Here is a 13,200-nt window from a genome sequence, read left to right on the forward strand (position 1 = left end):
GTGGTGTCTCCATTTCACGAGGGCAGCATTGGTACCACGCCACGAGCTATATTTCAAAAGTGATCCTTGAAAAAGAATGACTTTTTGCGCCTGTCATATCATTTGTAGGTAAGTTAGAACTTCGAATTCATTCACTTCTATTGCTGCGGTACCAGAACATGGCATTACTTTTGTGATAATATGTGCATCAATCAGGCCTTCGCATCTGTCAGTATTTAACACAAAATATGGATTAGAGGAACGCCTCTCTCTTGGGCACAGTCGTGCAAATAGCGTGGTTATCATACTAACGCGTCACTATGCGGGACTCAGAAGTTGGAGTTACAGATTCCTTCATGATCAGCTCAGAATGGAAACAAAAGTAACTCGTTAAAACATTGCGGCGTTCGCTTCTCGGTACTGAACCTGATAGTAGGGTGAGAACTTACAGTGAGAAACAAAACAAAGAAGGAGCGCTAGGACCGTCAAGCTGAGCAACATGAGTACCCCATTGGCTCAGCCGACCGTTACTGTTCAACGAAGGCGTGCACGGTTAGGAGATGTCAAAATTATACGTCTTCTTCACGTCTTCAAATGTCGTCTACGGTGAATCGCGGCCTTGGTTTTCTTTTGGGGCTACCTGTTAAACCTGACAGATTAACTCATTACGTCAGTACCACATTGCTGGCGAAAATGCGAAAGCTTACTCCAGAGCGCCGTAACCCATGTTCTTTTATTTTTTTTTACTTTTCCTGTTGTGCTTGTGTCGCACACTTACAGTCTCTAGTCTTATATTGCACTGCGAAAGAATAGGTCATTCCGCGGTCCTCAGCTATTCTGAACACTGGCGCATGTGGACGAGGTACTCTACAATGCGCGATACGTTACAGCTAGGTGAGCATTCACGATTGGTGTGCCAGAGAAACCCCGAGTAGTGAGGGCAGCCGGTGCAGTCCCGTTTATGACTCCAGAGCATAGCTCTTAGAGGAGTAACGAGGTGACATTCAACATGCCTCGCAACACTGTTTCATCCGATGTCCATCAGGATTCATCAAGGTAAATATTCTTGCTGTGAGGCCTACTGTCACTGTGCGGCAATCGAATTTACAAATTTACGTCTCGCTCTGGAATCTCGATTTGGTGTGTCGCTTCTTCATTCACACTCCGCTTTCATGAGGTTTACAGGCGAAATATAGCTATCGCAGCTCACGGTATTTGCCACACAAGGTAGAACGCGTTCTCCGACTGCTTTTCTTTTCGTCTCAAGAGCGCCAACAACTCCTCTACACAACTCTCGGAAAATCCTTGTGCCATTGGGGATCAACTTCATATCCCTTGGTTTCGGGAGCAAAGAACTTAGCATAGAGCGGTCTTGGGTTGTAACAAGGTTACAGTTAACTTGTATTGCTTTTTGAGCATCCAGTTATAGTAACTAGGTACTTTTCTGTAAATGCAAATAACTTTTGATACCATTTTAGCGCCGCGAAGCCCCTATGGTTAGGAGAGGCGTACAGACGTGGACAGGTGAAGGGAGGAAATCAAGAAGAAGTGGGGGACGTGGGGTTTGCATGCGCCCTGGACCGACTTCACGGGGAACGTCTAGAAACACTGTCAGAAAACCCAGGGAATGTTTAGACTGTATAGCCGATGCTTGGATTCCAATCGTCCACATCTGAGTCTAGAGCACGACCTTGGAAAGAGTAGTTGCTTTTATACACCCTGCCATGTCACTGTTATAACTGAAACCATAGTTACCAGTTTTGGAGTAAGTGCTAAATGTAACTTCAACTAAATAACTCGGATAGTGCCATACGTTTCACTCGTCATTGTCCAAGCGTCTTTTGTCGTTTCTTGGAACGTGATAGCAAAAACGTATGTACATGACCTGAACTCGATATTCTATGCTGAGCGACTTGGACTCATCTGAGAGTGACCTCACTTTATTGACACCTGCTGCATGAGGCCTCCGCCCCTTCTTTCCCAAATTTCCAAATTTTAATCAACCAAAGACTTGTTGTAAAGACGCGGCTGTAGTTGGTCGTTGAAAAGGGGTCACTGGTTCATCGTCACCTATTTTGACGGAAACAGAAATTTTTCTGTCTCATTCAAATGTGGTCAAGTCCTAATGAAATTACAATGCGATAGCCTCCAGCGAGGCTTAGAGAATGATTCTATGCCAACAGTTGCTTTGCTTTTATCAATCAGTAGTTAATGAGAAAATAAAATACAAAGCAAAAAGGCCGGCGAGCTGCAAAACACGTTCCGTAAAAGTGAAAAATAAAGGCAAGAAAGCGCGTGCACTAGGTATAGCTACCAGACTCTTTGCTATAATATAGCAAAATGAAATCAACCTGCGAGGTGTCTCTCACGAACAGGTTAAATGTGGTTACCTGTTGCCGCGGCTGTAGTTGGTCGTTGAAAAGGGGTCACTGGTTCATCGTCACCTATTTTGACGGAAATAGAAATTGTTCTGTCTCATTCAAATGTGGGCAAGTCCTAATGAAATTACAATGCGATTGTACGATAGCCTCCAGCGAGGCTTAGAGAATGATTCTATGCCAACAGTTGCTTCGCTTTTACCCAGTATTTACGAGAAAACAAAAAGCAAAAAGGCTGGCGAACTGCAAGACATGTTCCATAAAAGTGGAAAATGAAGGGAAGAAAGCGCGTACACTAGATATAGATACCGGACTCTTTGCTATAATACGGCAAAATGAAGTAAACCTGCGAAGTGTCTCTCCCGAACAGGTTAATTGTGGTTACCTGTTGTCACCGTTGAAGATGTTGGTCCAGAAGGCTTCGTTGGTTCATCTGCATTTGTTTTGGCAGAAATAGAATATTTAAGTCTTATTTAAACGTGGTTAAGTCCTAATGAAATGGCAATGCGATTGTACAGTAGTCTCGAGACAGGCTTTGAGAATGATTCTAGGCCGACAGTTGCTTCGCTTTTACCAATCAGTATTTACGAGAAAACAAAAAGCAAAAAGGCTGGCGAACTGCAAGACATGTTCCATAAAAGTGGAAAATGAAGGGAAGAAAGCGCGTACACTAGATATAGATACCGGACTCTTTGCTATAATACGGCAAAATGAAGTAAACCTGCGAAGTGTCTCTCCCGAACAGGTTAATTGTGGTTACCTGTTGTCACCGTTGAAGATGTTGGTCCAGAAGGCTCCGTTGGTTCATCTGCATTTGTTTTGGGAGAAATAGAATATTTAAGTCTTATTTAAACGTGGTTAAGTCCTAATGAAATGGCAATGCGATTGTACAATAGTCTCGAGACAGTGTTTGAGAATGATTCTAGGGCGACGGTTGCTTCGCTTTTACCAATCAGTATTTACGAGAAAACAAAAAGCAAAAAGGCTGGGGAACTGCAAAAGACGTTCCATAAAAGTGGAAAATGAAGGGAAGAAAGCGCGTACACTAGATATAGATACCGGACTCTTTGCTATAATACGGCAAAATGAAGTAAACCTGCGAAGTGTCTCTCCCGAACAGGTTAATTGTGGTTACCTGTTGTCACCCTTGAAGATGTTGGTCCAGAAGGCTTCCTTGGTTCATCTGCATTTGTTTTGGGAGAAATAGAATATTTAAGTCTTATTTAAACGGGTTAAGTCCTAATGAAATGGCAATGCGATTGTACAGTAGTCTCGAGACAGGCTTTGAGAATGAATCTAGGCCGACAGTTGCTTCGCTTTTACCAATCAGTATTTACGAGAAAACAAAAAGCAAAAAGGCTGGCGAACTGCAAGACATGTTCCATAAAAGTGGAAAATGAAGGGAAGAAAGCGCGTACACTAGATATAGATACCGGACTCTTTGCTATAATACGGCAAAATGAAGTAAACCTGCGAAGTGTCTCTCCCGAACAGGTTAATTGTGGTTACCTGTTGTCACCGTTGAAGATGTTGGTCCAGAAGGCTCCGTTGGTTCATCTGCATTTGTTTTGGGAGAAATAGAATATTTAAGTCTTATTTAAACGTGGTTAAGTCCTAATGAAATGGCAATGCGATTGTACAGTAGTCTCGAGACAGGCTTTGAGAATGATTCTAGGCCGACAGTTGCTTCGCTTTTACCAATCAGTATTTACGAGAAAACAAAAAGCAAAAAGGCTGGGGAACTCCAAAAGACGTTCCATAAAAGTGGAAAATGAAGGGAAGAAAGCGCGTACACTAGATATAGATACCGGACTCTTTGCTATAATACGGCAAAATGAAGTAAACCTGCGAAGTGTCTCTCCCGAACAGGTTAATTGTGGTTACCTGTTGTCACCCTTGAAGATGTTGGTCCAGAAGGCTCCGTTGGTTCATCTGCATTTGTTTTGGGAGAAATAGAATATTTAAGTCTTATTTAAACGTGGTTAAGTCCTAATGAAATGGCAATGCGATTGTACAGTAGTCTCGAAACAGGCTTTGAGAATGATTCTAGGCCGACAGTTGCTTCGCTTTTACCAATCAGTATTTACGAGAAAACAAAAAGCAAAAAGGCTGGGGAACTCCAAAAGACGTTCCATAAAAGTGGAAAATGAAGGGAAGAAAGCGCGTACACTAGATATAGATACCGGACTCTTTGCTATAATACGGCAAAATGAAGTAAACCTGCGAAGTGTCTCTCCCGAACAGGTTAATTGTGGTTACCTGTTGTCACCCTTGAAGATGTTGGTCCAGAAGGCTCCGTTGGTTCATCTGCATTTGTTTTGGGAGAAATAGAATATTTAAGTCTTATTTAAACGTGGTTAAGTCCTAATGAAATGGCAATGCGATTGTACAATAGTCTCGAGACAGGCTTTGAGAATGATTCTAGGCCGACAGTTGCTTCGCTTTTACCAATCAGTATTTACGAGAAAACAAAAAGCAAAAAGGCTGGGGAACTGCAAAAGACGTTCCATAAAAGTGGAAAATGAAGGGAAGAAAGCGCGTACACTAGATATAGATACCGGACTCTTTGCTATAATACGGCAAAATGAAGTAAACCTGCGAAGTGTCTCTCCCGAACAGGTTAATTGTGGTTACCTGTTGTCACCCTTGAAGATGTTGGTCCAGAAGGCTCCGTTGGTTCATCTGCATTTGTTTTGGGAGAAATAGAATATTTAAGTCTTATTTAAACGTGGTTAAGTCCTAATGAAATGGCAATGCGATTGTACAATAGTCTCGAGACAGGCTTTGAGAATGATTCTAGGCCGACAGTTGCTTCGCTTTTACCAATCAGTATTTACGAGAAAACAAAAAGCAAAAAGGCTGGGGAACTGCAAAAGACGTTCCATAAAAGTGGAAAATGAAGGGAAGAAAGCGCGTACACTAGATATAGATACCGGACTCTTTGCTATAATACGGCAAAATGAAGTAAACCTGCGAAGTGTCTCTCCCGAACAGGTTAATTGTGGTTACCTGTTGTCACCCTTGAAGATGTTGGTCCAGAAGGCTCCGTTGGTTCATCTGCATTTGTTTTGGGAGAAATAGAATATTTAAGTCTTATTTAAACGTGGTTAAGTCCTAATGAAATGGCAATGCGATTGTACAATAGTCTCGAGACAGTCTTTGAGAATGATTCTAGGCCGACAGTTGCTTCGCTTTTACCAATCAGTATTTACGAGAAAACAAAAAGCAAAAAGGCTGGGGAACTGCAAAAGACGTTCCATAAAAGTGGAAAATGAAGGGAAGAAAGCGCGTACACTAGATATAGATACCGGACTCTTTGCTATAATACGGCAAAATGAAGTAAACCTGCGAAGTGTCTCTCCCGAACAGGTTAATTGTGGTTACCTGTTGTCACCCTTGAAGATGTTGGTCCAGAAGGCTTCGTTGGTTCATCTGCATTTGTTTTGGGAGAAATAGAATATTTAAGTCTTATTTAAACGGGTTAAGTCCTAATGAAATGGCAATGCGATTGTACAATAGTCTCGAGACAGGCTTTGAGAATGATTCTAGGCCGACAGTTGCTTCGCTTTTACCAATCAGTATTTACGAGAAAACAAAAAGCAAAAAGGCTGGGGAACTGCAAAAGACGTTCCATAAAAGTGGAAAATGAAGGGAAGAAAGCGCGTACACTAGATATAGATACCGGACTCTTTGCTATAATACGGCAAAATGAAGTAAACCTGCGAAGTGTCTCTCCCGAACAGGTTAATTGTGGTTACCTGTTGTCACCCTTGAAGATGTTGGTCCAGAAGGCTTCCTTGGTTCATCTGCATTTGTTTTGGGAGAAATAGAATATTTAAGTCTTATTTAAACGGGTTAAGTCCTAATGAAATGGCAATGCGATTGTACAATAGTCTCGAGACAGGCTTTGAGAATGATTCTAGGCCGACAGTTGCTTCGCTTTTACCAATCAGTATTTACGAGAAAACAAAAAGCAAAAAGGCTGGGGAACTGCAAAAGACGTTCCATAAAAGTGGAAAATGAAGGGAAGAAAGCGCGTACACTAGATATAGATACCGGACTCTTTGCTATAATACGGCAAAATGAAGTAAACCTGCGAAGTGTCTCTCCCGAACAGGTTAATTGTGGTTACCTGTTGTCACCCTTGAAGATGTTGGTCCAGAAGGCGTCCTTGGTTCATCTGCATTTGTTTTGGGAGAAATAGAATATTTAAGTCTTATTTAAACGGGTTAAGTCCTAATGAAATGGCAATGCGATTGTACAATAGTCTCGAGACAGTCTTTGAGAATGATTCTAGGCCGACAGTTGCTTCGCTTTTACCAATCAGTATTTACGAGAAAACAAAAAGCAAAAAGGCTGGGGAACTGCAAAAGACGTTCCATAAAAGTGGAAAATGAAGGGAAGAAAGCGCGTACACTAGATATATATACCGGACTCTTTGCTATAATACGGCAAAATGAAGTAAACCTGCGAAGTGTCTCTCCCGAACAGGTTAATTGTGGTTACCTGTTGTCACCGTTGAAGATGTTGGTCCAGAAGGCTCCGTTGGTTCATCTGCATTTGGTTTGGGAGAAATAGAATATTTAAGTCTTATTTAAACGTGGTTAAGTCCTAATGAAATGGCAATGCGATTGTACAATAGTCTCGAGACAGGCTTTGAGAATGATTCTAGGCCGACAGTTGCTTCGCTTTTACCAATCAGTATTTACGAGAAAACAAAAAGCAAAAAGGCTGGGGAACTGCAAAAGACGTTCCATAAAAGTGGAAAATGAAGGGAAGAAAGCGCGTACACTAGATATAGATACCGGACTCTTTGCTATAATACGGCAAAATGAAGTAAACCTGCGAAGTGTCTCTCCCGAACAGGTTAATTGTGGTTACCTGTTGTCACCGTTGAAGATGTTGGTCCAGAAGGCTCCGTTGGTTCATCTGCATTTGGTTTGGGAGAAATAGAATATTTAAGTCTTATTTAAACGTGGTTAAGTCCTAATGAAATGGCAATGCGATTGTACAGTAGTCTCGAGACAGGCTTTGAGAATGATTCTAGGCCGACAGTTGCTTCGCTTTTACCAATCAGTATTTACGAGAAAACAAAAAGCAAAAAGGCTGGGGAACTGCAAAAGACGTTCCATAAAAGTGGAAAATGAAGGGAAGAAAGCGCGTACACTAGATATAGATACCGGACTCTTTGCTATAATACGGCAAAATGAAGTAAACCTGCGAAGTGTCTCTCCCGAACAGGTTAATTGTGGTTACCTGTTGTCACCCTTGAAGATGTTGGTCCAGAAGGCGTCCTTGGTTCATCTGCATTTGTTTTGGGAGAAATAGAATATTTAAGTCTTATTTAAACGGGTTAAGTCCTAATGAAATGGCAATGCGATTGTACAATAGTCTCGAGACAGTCTTTGAGAATGATTCTAGGCCGACAGTTGCTTCGCTTTTACCAATCAGTATTTACGAGAAAACAAAAAGCAAAAAGGCTGGGGAACTGCAAAAGACGTTCCATAAAAGTGGAAAATGAAGGGAAGAAAGCGCGTACACTAGATATAGATACCGGACTCTTTGCTATAATACGGCAAAATGAAGTAAACCTGCGAAGTGTCTCTCCCGAACAGGTTAATTGTGGTTACCTGTTGTCACCCTTGAAGATGTTGGTCCAGAAGGCTTCCTTGGTTCATCTGCATTTGTTTTGGGAGAAATAGAATATTTAAGTCTTATTTAAACGGGTTAAGTCCTAATGAAATGGCAATGCGATTGTACAATAGTCTCGAGACAGTCTTTGAGAATGATTCTAGGCCGACAGTTGCTTCGCTTTTACCAATCAGTATTTACGAGAAAACAAAAAGCAAAAAGGCTGGGGAACTGCAAAAGACGTTCCATAAAAGTGGAAAATGAAGGGAAGAAAGCGCGTACACTAGATATATATACCGGACTCTTTGCTATAATACGGCAAAATGAAGTAAACCTGCGAAGTGTCTCTGCCGAACAGGTTAATTGTGGTTACCTGTTGTCACCGTTGAAGATGTTGGTCCAGAAGGCTCCGTTGGTTCATCTGCATTTGGTTTGGGAGAAATAGAATATTTAAGTCTTATTTAAACGTGGTTAAGTCCTAATGAAATGGCAATGCGATTGTACAGTAGTCTCGAGACAGGCTTTGAGAATGATTCTAGGCCGACAGTTGCTTCGCTTTTACCAATCAGTATTTACGAGAAAACAAAAAGCAAAAAGGCTGGGGAACTGCAAAAGACGTTCCATAAAAGTGGAAAATGAAGGGAAGAAAGCGCGTACACTAGATATAGATACCGGACTCTTTGCTATAATACGGCAAAATGAAGTAAACCTGCGAAGTGTCTCTCCCGAACAGGTTAATTGTGGTTACCTGTTGTCACCCTTGAAGATGTTGGTCCAGAAGGCTCCGTTGGTTCATCTGCATTTGTTTTGGGAGAAATAGAATATTTAAGTCTTATTTAAACGTGGTTAAGTCCTAATGAAATGGCAATGCGATTGTACAATAGTCTCGAGACAGGCTTTGAGAATGATTCTAGGCCGACAGTTGCTTCGCTTTTACCAATCAGTATTTACGAGAAAACAAAAAGCAAAAAGGCTGGGGAACTGCAAAAGACGTTCCATAAAAGTGGAAAATGAAGGGAAGAAAGCGCGTACACTAGATATAGATACCGGACTCTTTGCTATAATACGGCAAAATGAAGTAAACCTGCGAAGTGTCTCTCCCGAACAGGTTAATTGTGGTTACCTGTTGTCACCGTTGAAGATGTTGGTCTAGAAGGCTCCGTTGGTTCATCTGCATTTGGTTTGGGAGAAATAGAATATTTAAGTCTTATTTAAACGTGGTTAAGTCCTAATGAAATGGCAATGCGATTGTACAATAGTCTCGAGACAGGCTTTGAGAATGATTCTAGGCCGACAGTTGCTTCGCTTTTACCAATCAGTATTTACGAGAAAACAAAAAGCAAAAAGGCTGGGGAACTGCAAAAGACGTTCCATAAAAGTGGAAAATGAAGGGAAGAAAGCGCGTACACTAGATATAGATACCGGACTCTTTGCTATAATACGGCAAAATGAAGTAAACCTGCGAAGTGTCTCTCCCGAACAGGTTAATTGTGGTTACCTGTTGTCACCCTTGAAGATGTTGGTCCAGAAGGCTCCGTTGGTTCATCTGCATTTGTTTTGGGAGAAATAGAATATTTAAGTCTTATTTAAACGTGGTTAAGTCCTAATGAAATGGCAATGCGATTGTACAATAGTCTCGAGACAGGCTTTGAGAATGATTCTAGGCCGACAGTTGCTTCGCTTTTACCAATCAGTATTTACGAGAAAACAAAAAGCAAAAAGGCTGGGGAACTGCAAAAGACGTTCCATAAAAGTGGAAAATGAAGGGAAGAAAGCGCGTACACTAGATATAGATACCGGACTCTTTGCTATAATACGGCAAAATGAAGTAAACCTGCGAAGTGTCTCTCCCGAACAGGTTAATTGTGGTTACCTGTTGTCACCCTTGAAGATGTTGGTCCAGAAGGCTTCCTTGGTTCATCTGCATTTGTTTTGGGAGAAATAGAATATTTAAGTCTTATTTAAACGGGTTAAGTCCTAATGAAATGGCAATGCGATTGTACAATAGTCTCGAGACAGGCTTTGAGAATGATTCTAGGCCGACAGTTGCTTCGCTTTTACCAATCAGTATTTACGAGAAAACAAAAAGCAAAAAGGCTGGGGAACTGCAAAAGACGTTCCATAAAAGTGGAAAATGAAGGGAAGAAAGCGCGTACACTAGATATAGATACCGGACTCTTTGCTATAATACGGCAAAATGAAGTAAACCTGCGAAGTGTCTCTCCCGAACAGGTTAATTGTGGTTACCTGTTGTCACCCTTGAAGATGTTGGTCCAGAAGGCTTCCTTGGTTCATCTGCATTTGTTTTGGGAGAAATAGAATATTTAAGTCTTATTTAAACGGGTTAAGTCCTAATGAAATGGCAATGCGATTGTACAATAGTCTCGAGACAGGCTTTGAGAATGATTCTAGGCCGACAGTTGCTTCGCTTTTACCAATCAGTATTTACGAGAAAACAAAAAGCAAAAAGGCTGGGGAACTGCAAAAGACGTTCCATAAAAGTGGAAAATGAAGGGAAGAAAGCGCGTACACTAGATATAGATACCGGACTCTTTGCTATAATACGGCAAAATGAAGTAAACCTGCGAAGTGTCTCTCCCGAACAGGTTAATTGTGGTTACCTGTTGTCACCCTTGAAGATGTTGGTCCAGAAGGCTCCGTTGGTTCATCTGCATTTGTTTTGGGAGAAATAGAATATTTAAGTCTTATTTAAACGTGGTTAAGTCCTAATGAAATGGCAATGCGATTGTACAATAGTCTCGAGACAGTCTTTGAGAATGATTCTAGGCCGACAGTTGCTTCGCTTTTACCAATCAGTATTTACGAGAAAACAAAAAGCAAAAAGGCTGGGGAACTGCAAAAGACGTTCCATAAAAGTGGAAAATGAAGGGAAGAAAGCGCGTACACTAGATATAGATACCGGACTCTTTGCTATAATACGGCAAAATGAAGTAAACCTGCGAAGTGTCTCTCCCGAACAGGTTAATTGTGGTTACCTGTTGTCACCCTTGAAGATGTTGGTCCAGAAGGCTCCGTTGGTTCATCTGCATTTGTTTTGGGAGAAATAGAATATTTAAGTCTTATTTAAACGTGGTTAAGTCCTAATGAAATGGCAATGCGATTGTACAATAGTCTCGAGACAGTCTTTGAGAATGATTCTAGGCCGACAGTTGCTTCGCTTTTACCAATCAGTATTTACGAGAAAACAAAAAGCAAAAAGGCTGGGGAACTGCAAAAGACGTTCCATAAAAGTGGAAAATGAAGGGAAGAAAGCGCGTACACTAGATATAGATACCGGACTCTTTGCTATAATACGGCAAAATGAAGTAAACCTGCGAAGTGTCTCTCCCGAACAGGTTAATTGTGGTTACCTGTTGTCACCCTTGAAGATGTTGGTCCAGAAGGCTCCGTTGGTTCATCTGCATTTGTTTTGGGAGAAATAGAATATTTAAGTCTTATTTAAACGTGGTTAAGTCCTAATGAAATGGCAATGCGATTGTACAATAGTCTCGAGACAGTCTTTGAGAATGATTCTAGGCCGACAGTTGCTTCGCTTTTACCAATCAGTATTTACGAGAAAACAAAAAGCAAAAAGGCTGGGGAACTGCAAAAGACGTTCCATAAAAGTGGAAAATGAAGGGAAGAAAGCGCGTACACTAGATATAGATACCGGACTCTTTGCTATAATACGGCAAAATGAAGTAAACCTGCGAAGTGTCTCTCCCGAACAGGTTAATTGTGGTTACCTGTTGTCACCGTTGAAGATGTTGGTCCAGAAGGCTCCGTTGGTTCATCTGCATTTGTTTTGGGAGAAATAGAATATTTAAGTCTTATTTAAACGTGGTTAAGTCCTAATGAAATGGCAATGCGATTGTACAATAGTCTCGAGACAGGCTTTGAGAATGATTCTAGGCCGACAGTTGCTTCGCTTTTACCAATCAGTATTTACGAGAAAACAAAAAGCAAAAAGGCTGGGGAACTGCAAAAGACGTTCCATAAAAGTGGAAAATGAAGGGAAGAAAGCGCGTACACTAGATATAGATACCGGACTCTTTGCTATAATACGGCAAAATGAAGTAAACCTGCGAAGTGTCTCTCCCGAACAGGTTAATTGTGGTTACCTGTTGTCACCGTTGAAGATGTTGGTCCAGAAGGCTCCGTTGGTTCATCTGCATTTGTTTTGGGAGAAATAGAATATTTAAGTCTTATTTAAACGTGGTTAAGTCCTAATGAAATGGCAATGCGATTGTACAATAGTCTCGAGACAGGCTTTGAGAATGATTCTAGGCCGACAGTTGCTTCGCTTTTACCAATCAGTATTTACGAGAAAACAAAAAGCAAAAAGGCTGGGGAACTGCAAAAGACGTTCCATAAAAGTGGAAAATGAAGGGAAGAAAGCGCGTACACTAGATATAGATACCGGACTCTTTGCTATAATACGGCAAAATGAAGTAAACCTGCGAAGTGTCTCTCCCGAACAGGTTAATTGTGGTTACCTGTTGTCACCCTTGAAGATGTTGGTCCAGAAGGCTCCGTTGGTTCATCTGCATTTGTTTTGGGAGAAATAGAATATTTAAGTCTTATTTAAACGTGGTTAAGTCCTAATGAAATGGCAATGCGATTGTACAATAGTCTCGAGACAGGCTTTGAGAATGATTCTAGGCCGACAGTTGCTTCGCTTTTACCAATCAGTATTTACGAGAAAACAAAAAGCAAAAAGGCTGGGGAACTGCAAAAGACGTTCCATAAAAGTGGAAAATGAAGGGAAGAAAGCGCGTACACTAGATATAGATACCGGACTCTTTGCTATAATACGGCAAAATGAAGTAAACCTGCGAAGTGTCTCTCCCGAACAGGTTAATTGTGGTTACCTGTTGTCACCCTTGAAGATGTTGGTCCAGAAGGCTTCGTTGGTTCATCTGCATTTGTTTTGGGAGAAATAGAATATTTAAGTCTTATTTAAACGTGGTTAAGTCCTAATGAAATGGCAATGCGATTGTACAATAGTCTCGAGACAGGCTTTGAGAATGATTCTAGGCCGACAGTTGCTTCGCTTTTACCAATCAGTATTTACGAGAAAACAAAAAGCAAAAAGGCTGGGGAACTGCAAAAGACGTTCCATAAAAGTGGAAAATGAAGGGAAGAAAGCGCGTACACTAGATATAGATACCGGACTCTTTGCTATAATACGGCAAAATGAAGTAAACCTGCG

At 41.2% G+C, this 13,200-nt stretch overlaps 2 protein-coding genes and 1 long non-coding RNA gene across 3 annotated transcripts in view; all 3 read right to left on the reverse strand.

Annotated features, from left to right (window-relative positions):
• Positions 1 to 4,286, reverse strand: part of LOC135385240 (uncharacterized) — a 119,242-nt gene extending 114,956 nt beyond the window's left edge. Inside the window, exons 1-6 of the mRNA XM_064614444.1 lie at positions 4,242 to 4,286; positions 3,867 to 3,914; positions 3,493 to 3,540; positions 3,118 to 3,165; positions 2,743 to 2,790; positions 2,370 to 2,423 (exon numbers count right to left, since the gene is read on the reverse strand). The gene's annotated coding sequence lies outside the window, so the exon portion shown is untranslated. The remainder of the gene's footprint in view (positions 1 to 2,369; positions 2,424 to 2,742; positions 2,791 to 3,117; positions 3,166 to 3,492; positions 3,541 to 3,866; positions 3,915 to 4,241) is intronic.
• Positions 4,287 to 5,761: 1,475 nt separating this feature from the next.
• Positions 5,762 to 6,918, reverse strand: LOC135383223 (uncharacterized). Its single transcript, XR_010419755.1, has 4 exons — positions 6,864 to 6,918; positions 6,490 to 6,537; positions 6,116 to 6,163; positions 5,762 to 5,789 (listed from the first exon to the last, which is right to left on the reverse strand). It is a non-coding gene; the product is annotated as an uncharacterized LOC135383223 (long non-coding RNA).
• Positions 6,919 to 12,095: 5,177 nt separating this feature from the next.
• LOC135384412 (uncharacterized) overlaps positions 12,096 to 13,200 on the reverse strand; it is a 53,482-nt gene continuing 52,377 nt past the window's right edge. The window contains exons 4-6 of the mRNA XM_064613614.1: positions 12,860 to 12,907; positions 12,485 to 12,532; positions 12,096 to 12,157 (exon numbers count right to left, since the gene is read on the reverse strand). Coding sequence (XP_064469684.1) covers positions 12,096 to 12,157; positions 12,485 to 12,532; positions 12,860 to 12,907 — 158 coding nt within the window. The remainder of the gene's footprint in view (positions 12,158 to 12,484; positions 12,533 to 12,859; positions 12,908 to 13,200) is intronic.

Source organism: Ornithodoros turicata, chromosome 2, assembly GCF_037126465.1.
Source record: "Ornithodoros turicata isolate Travis chromosome 2, ASM3712646v1, whole genome shotgun sequence".
NCBI classification, from domain to species: Eukaryota; Metazoa; Arthropoda; class Arachnida; order Ixodida; family Argasidae; genus Ornithodoros; species Ornithodoros turicata.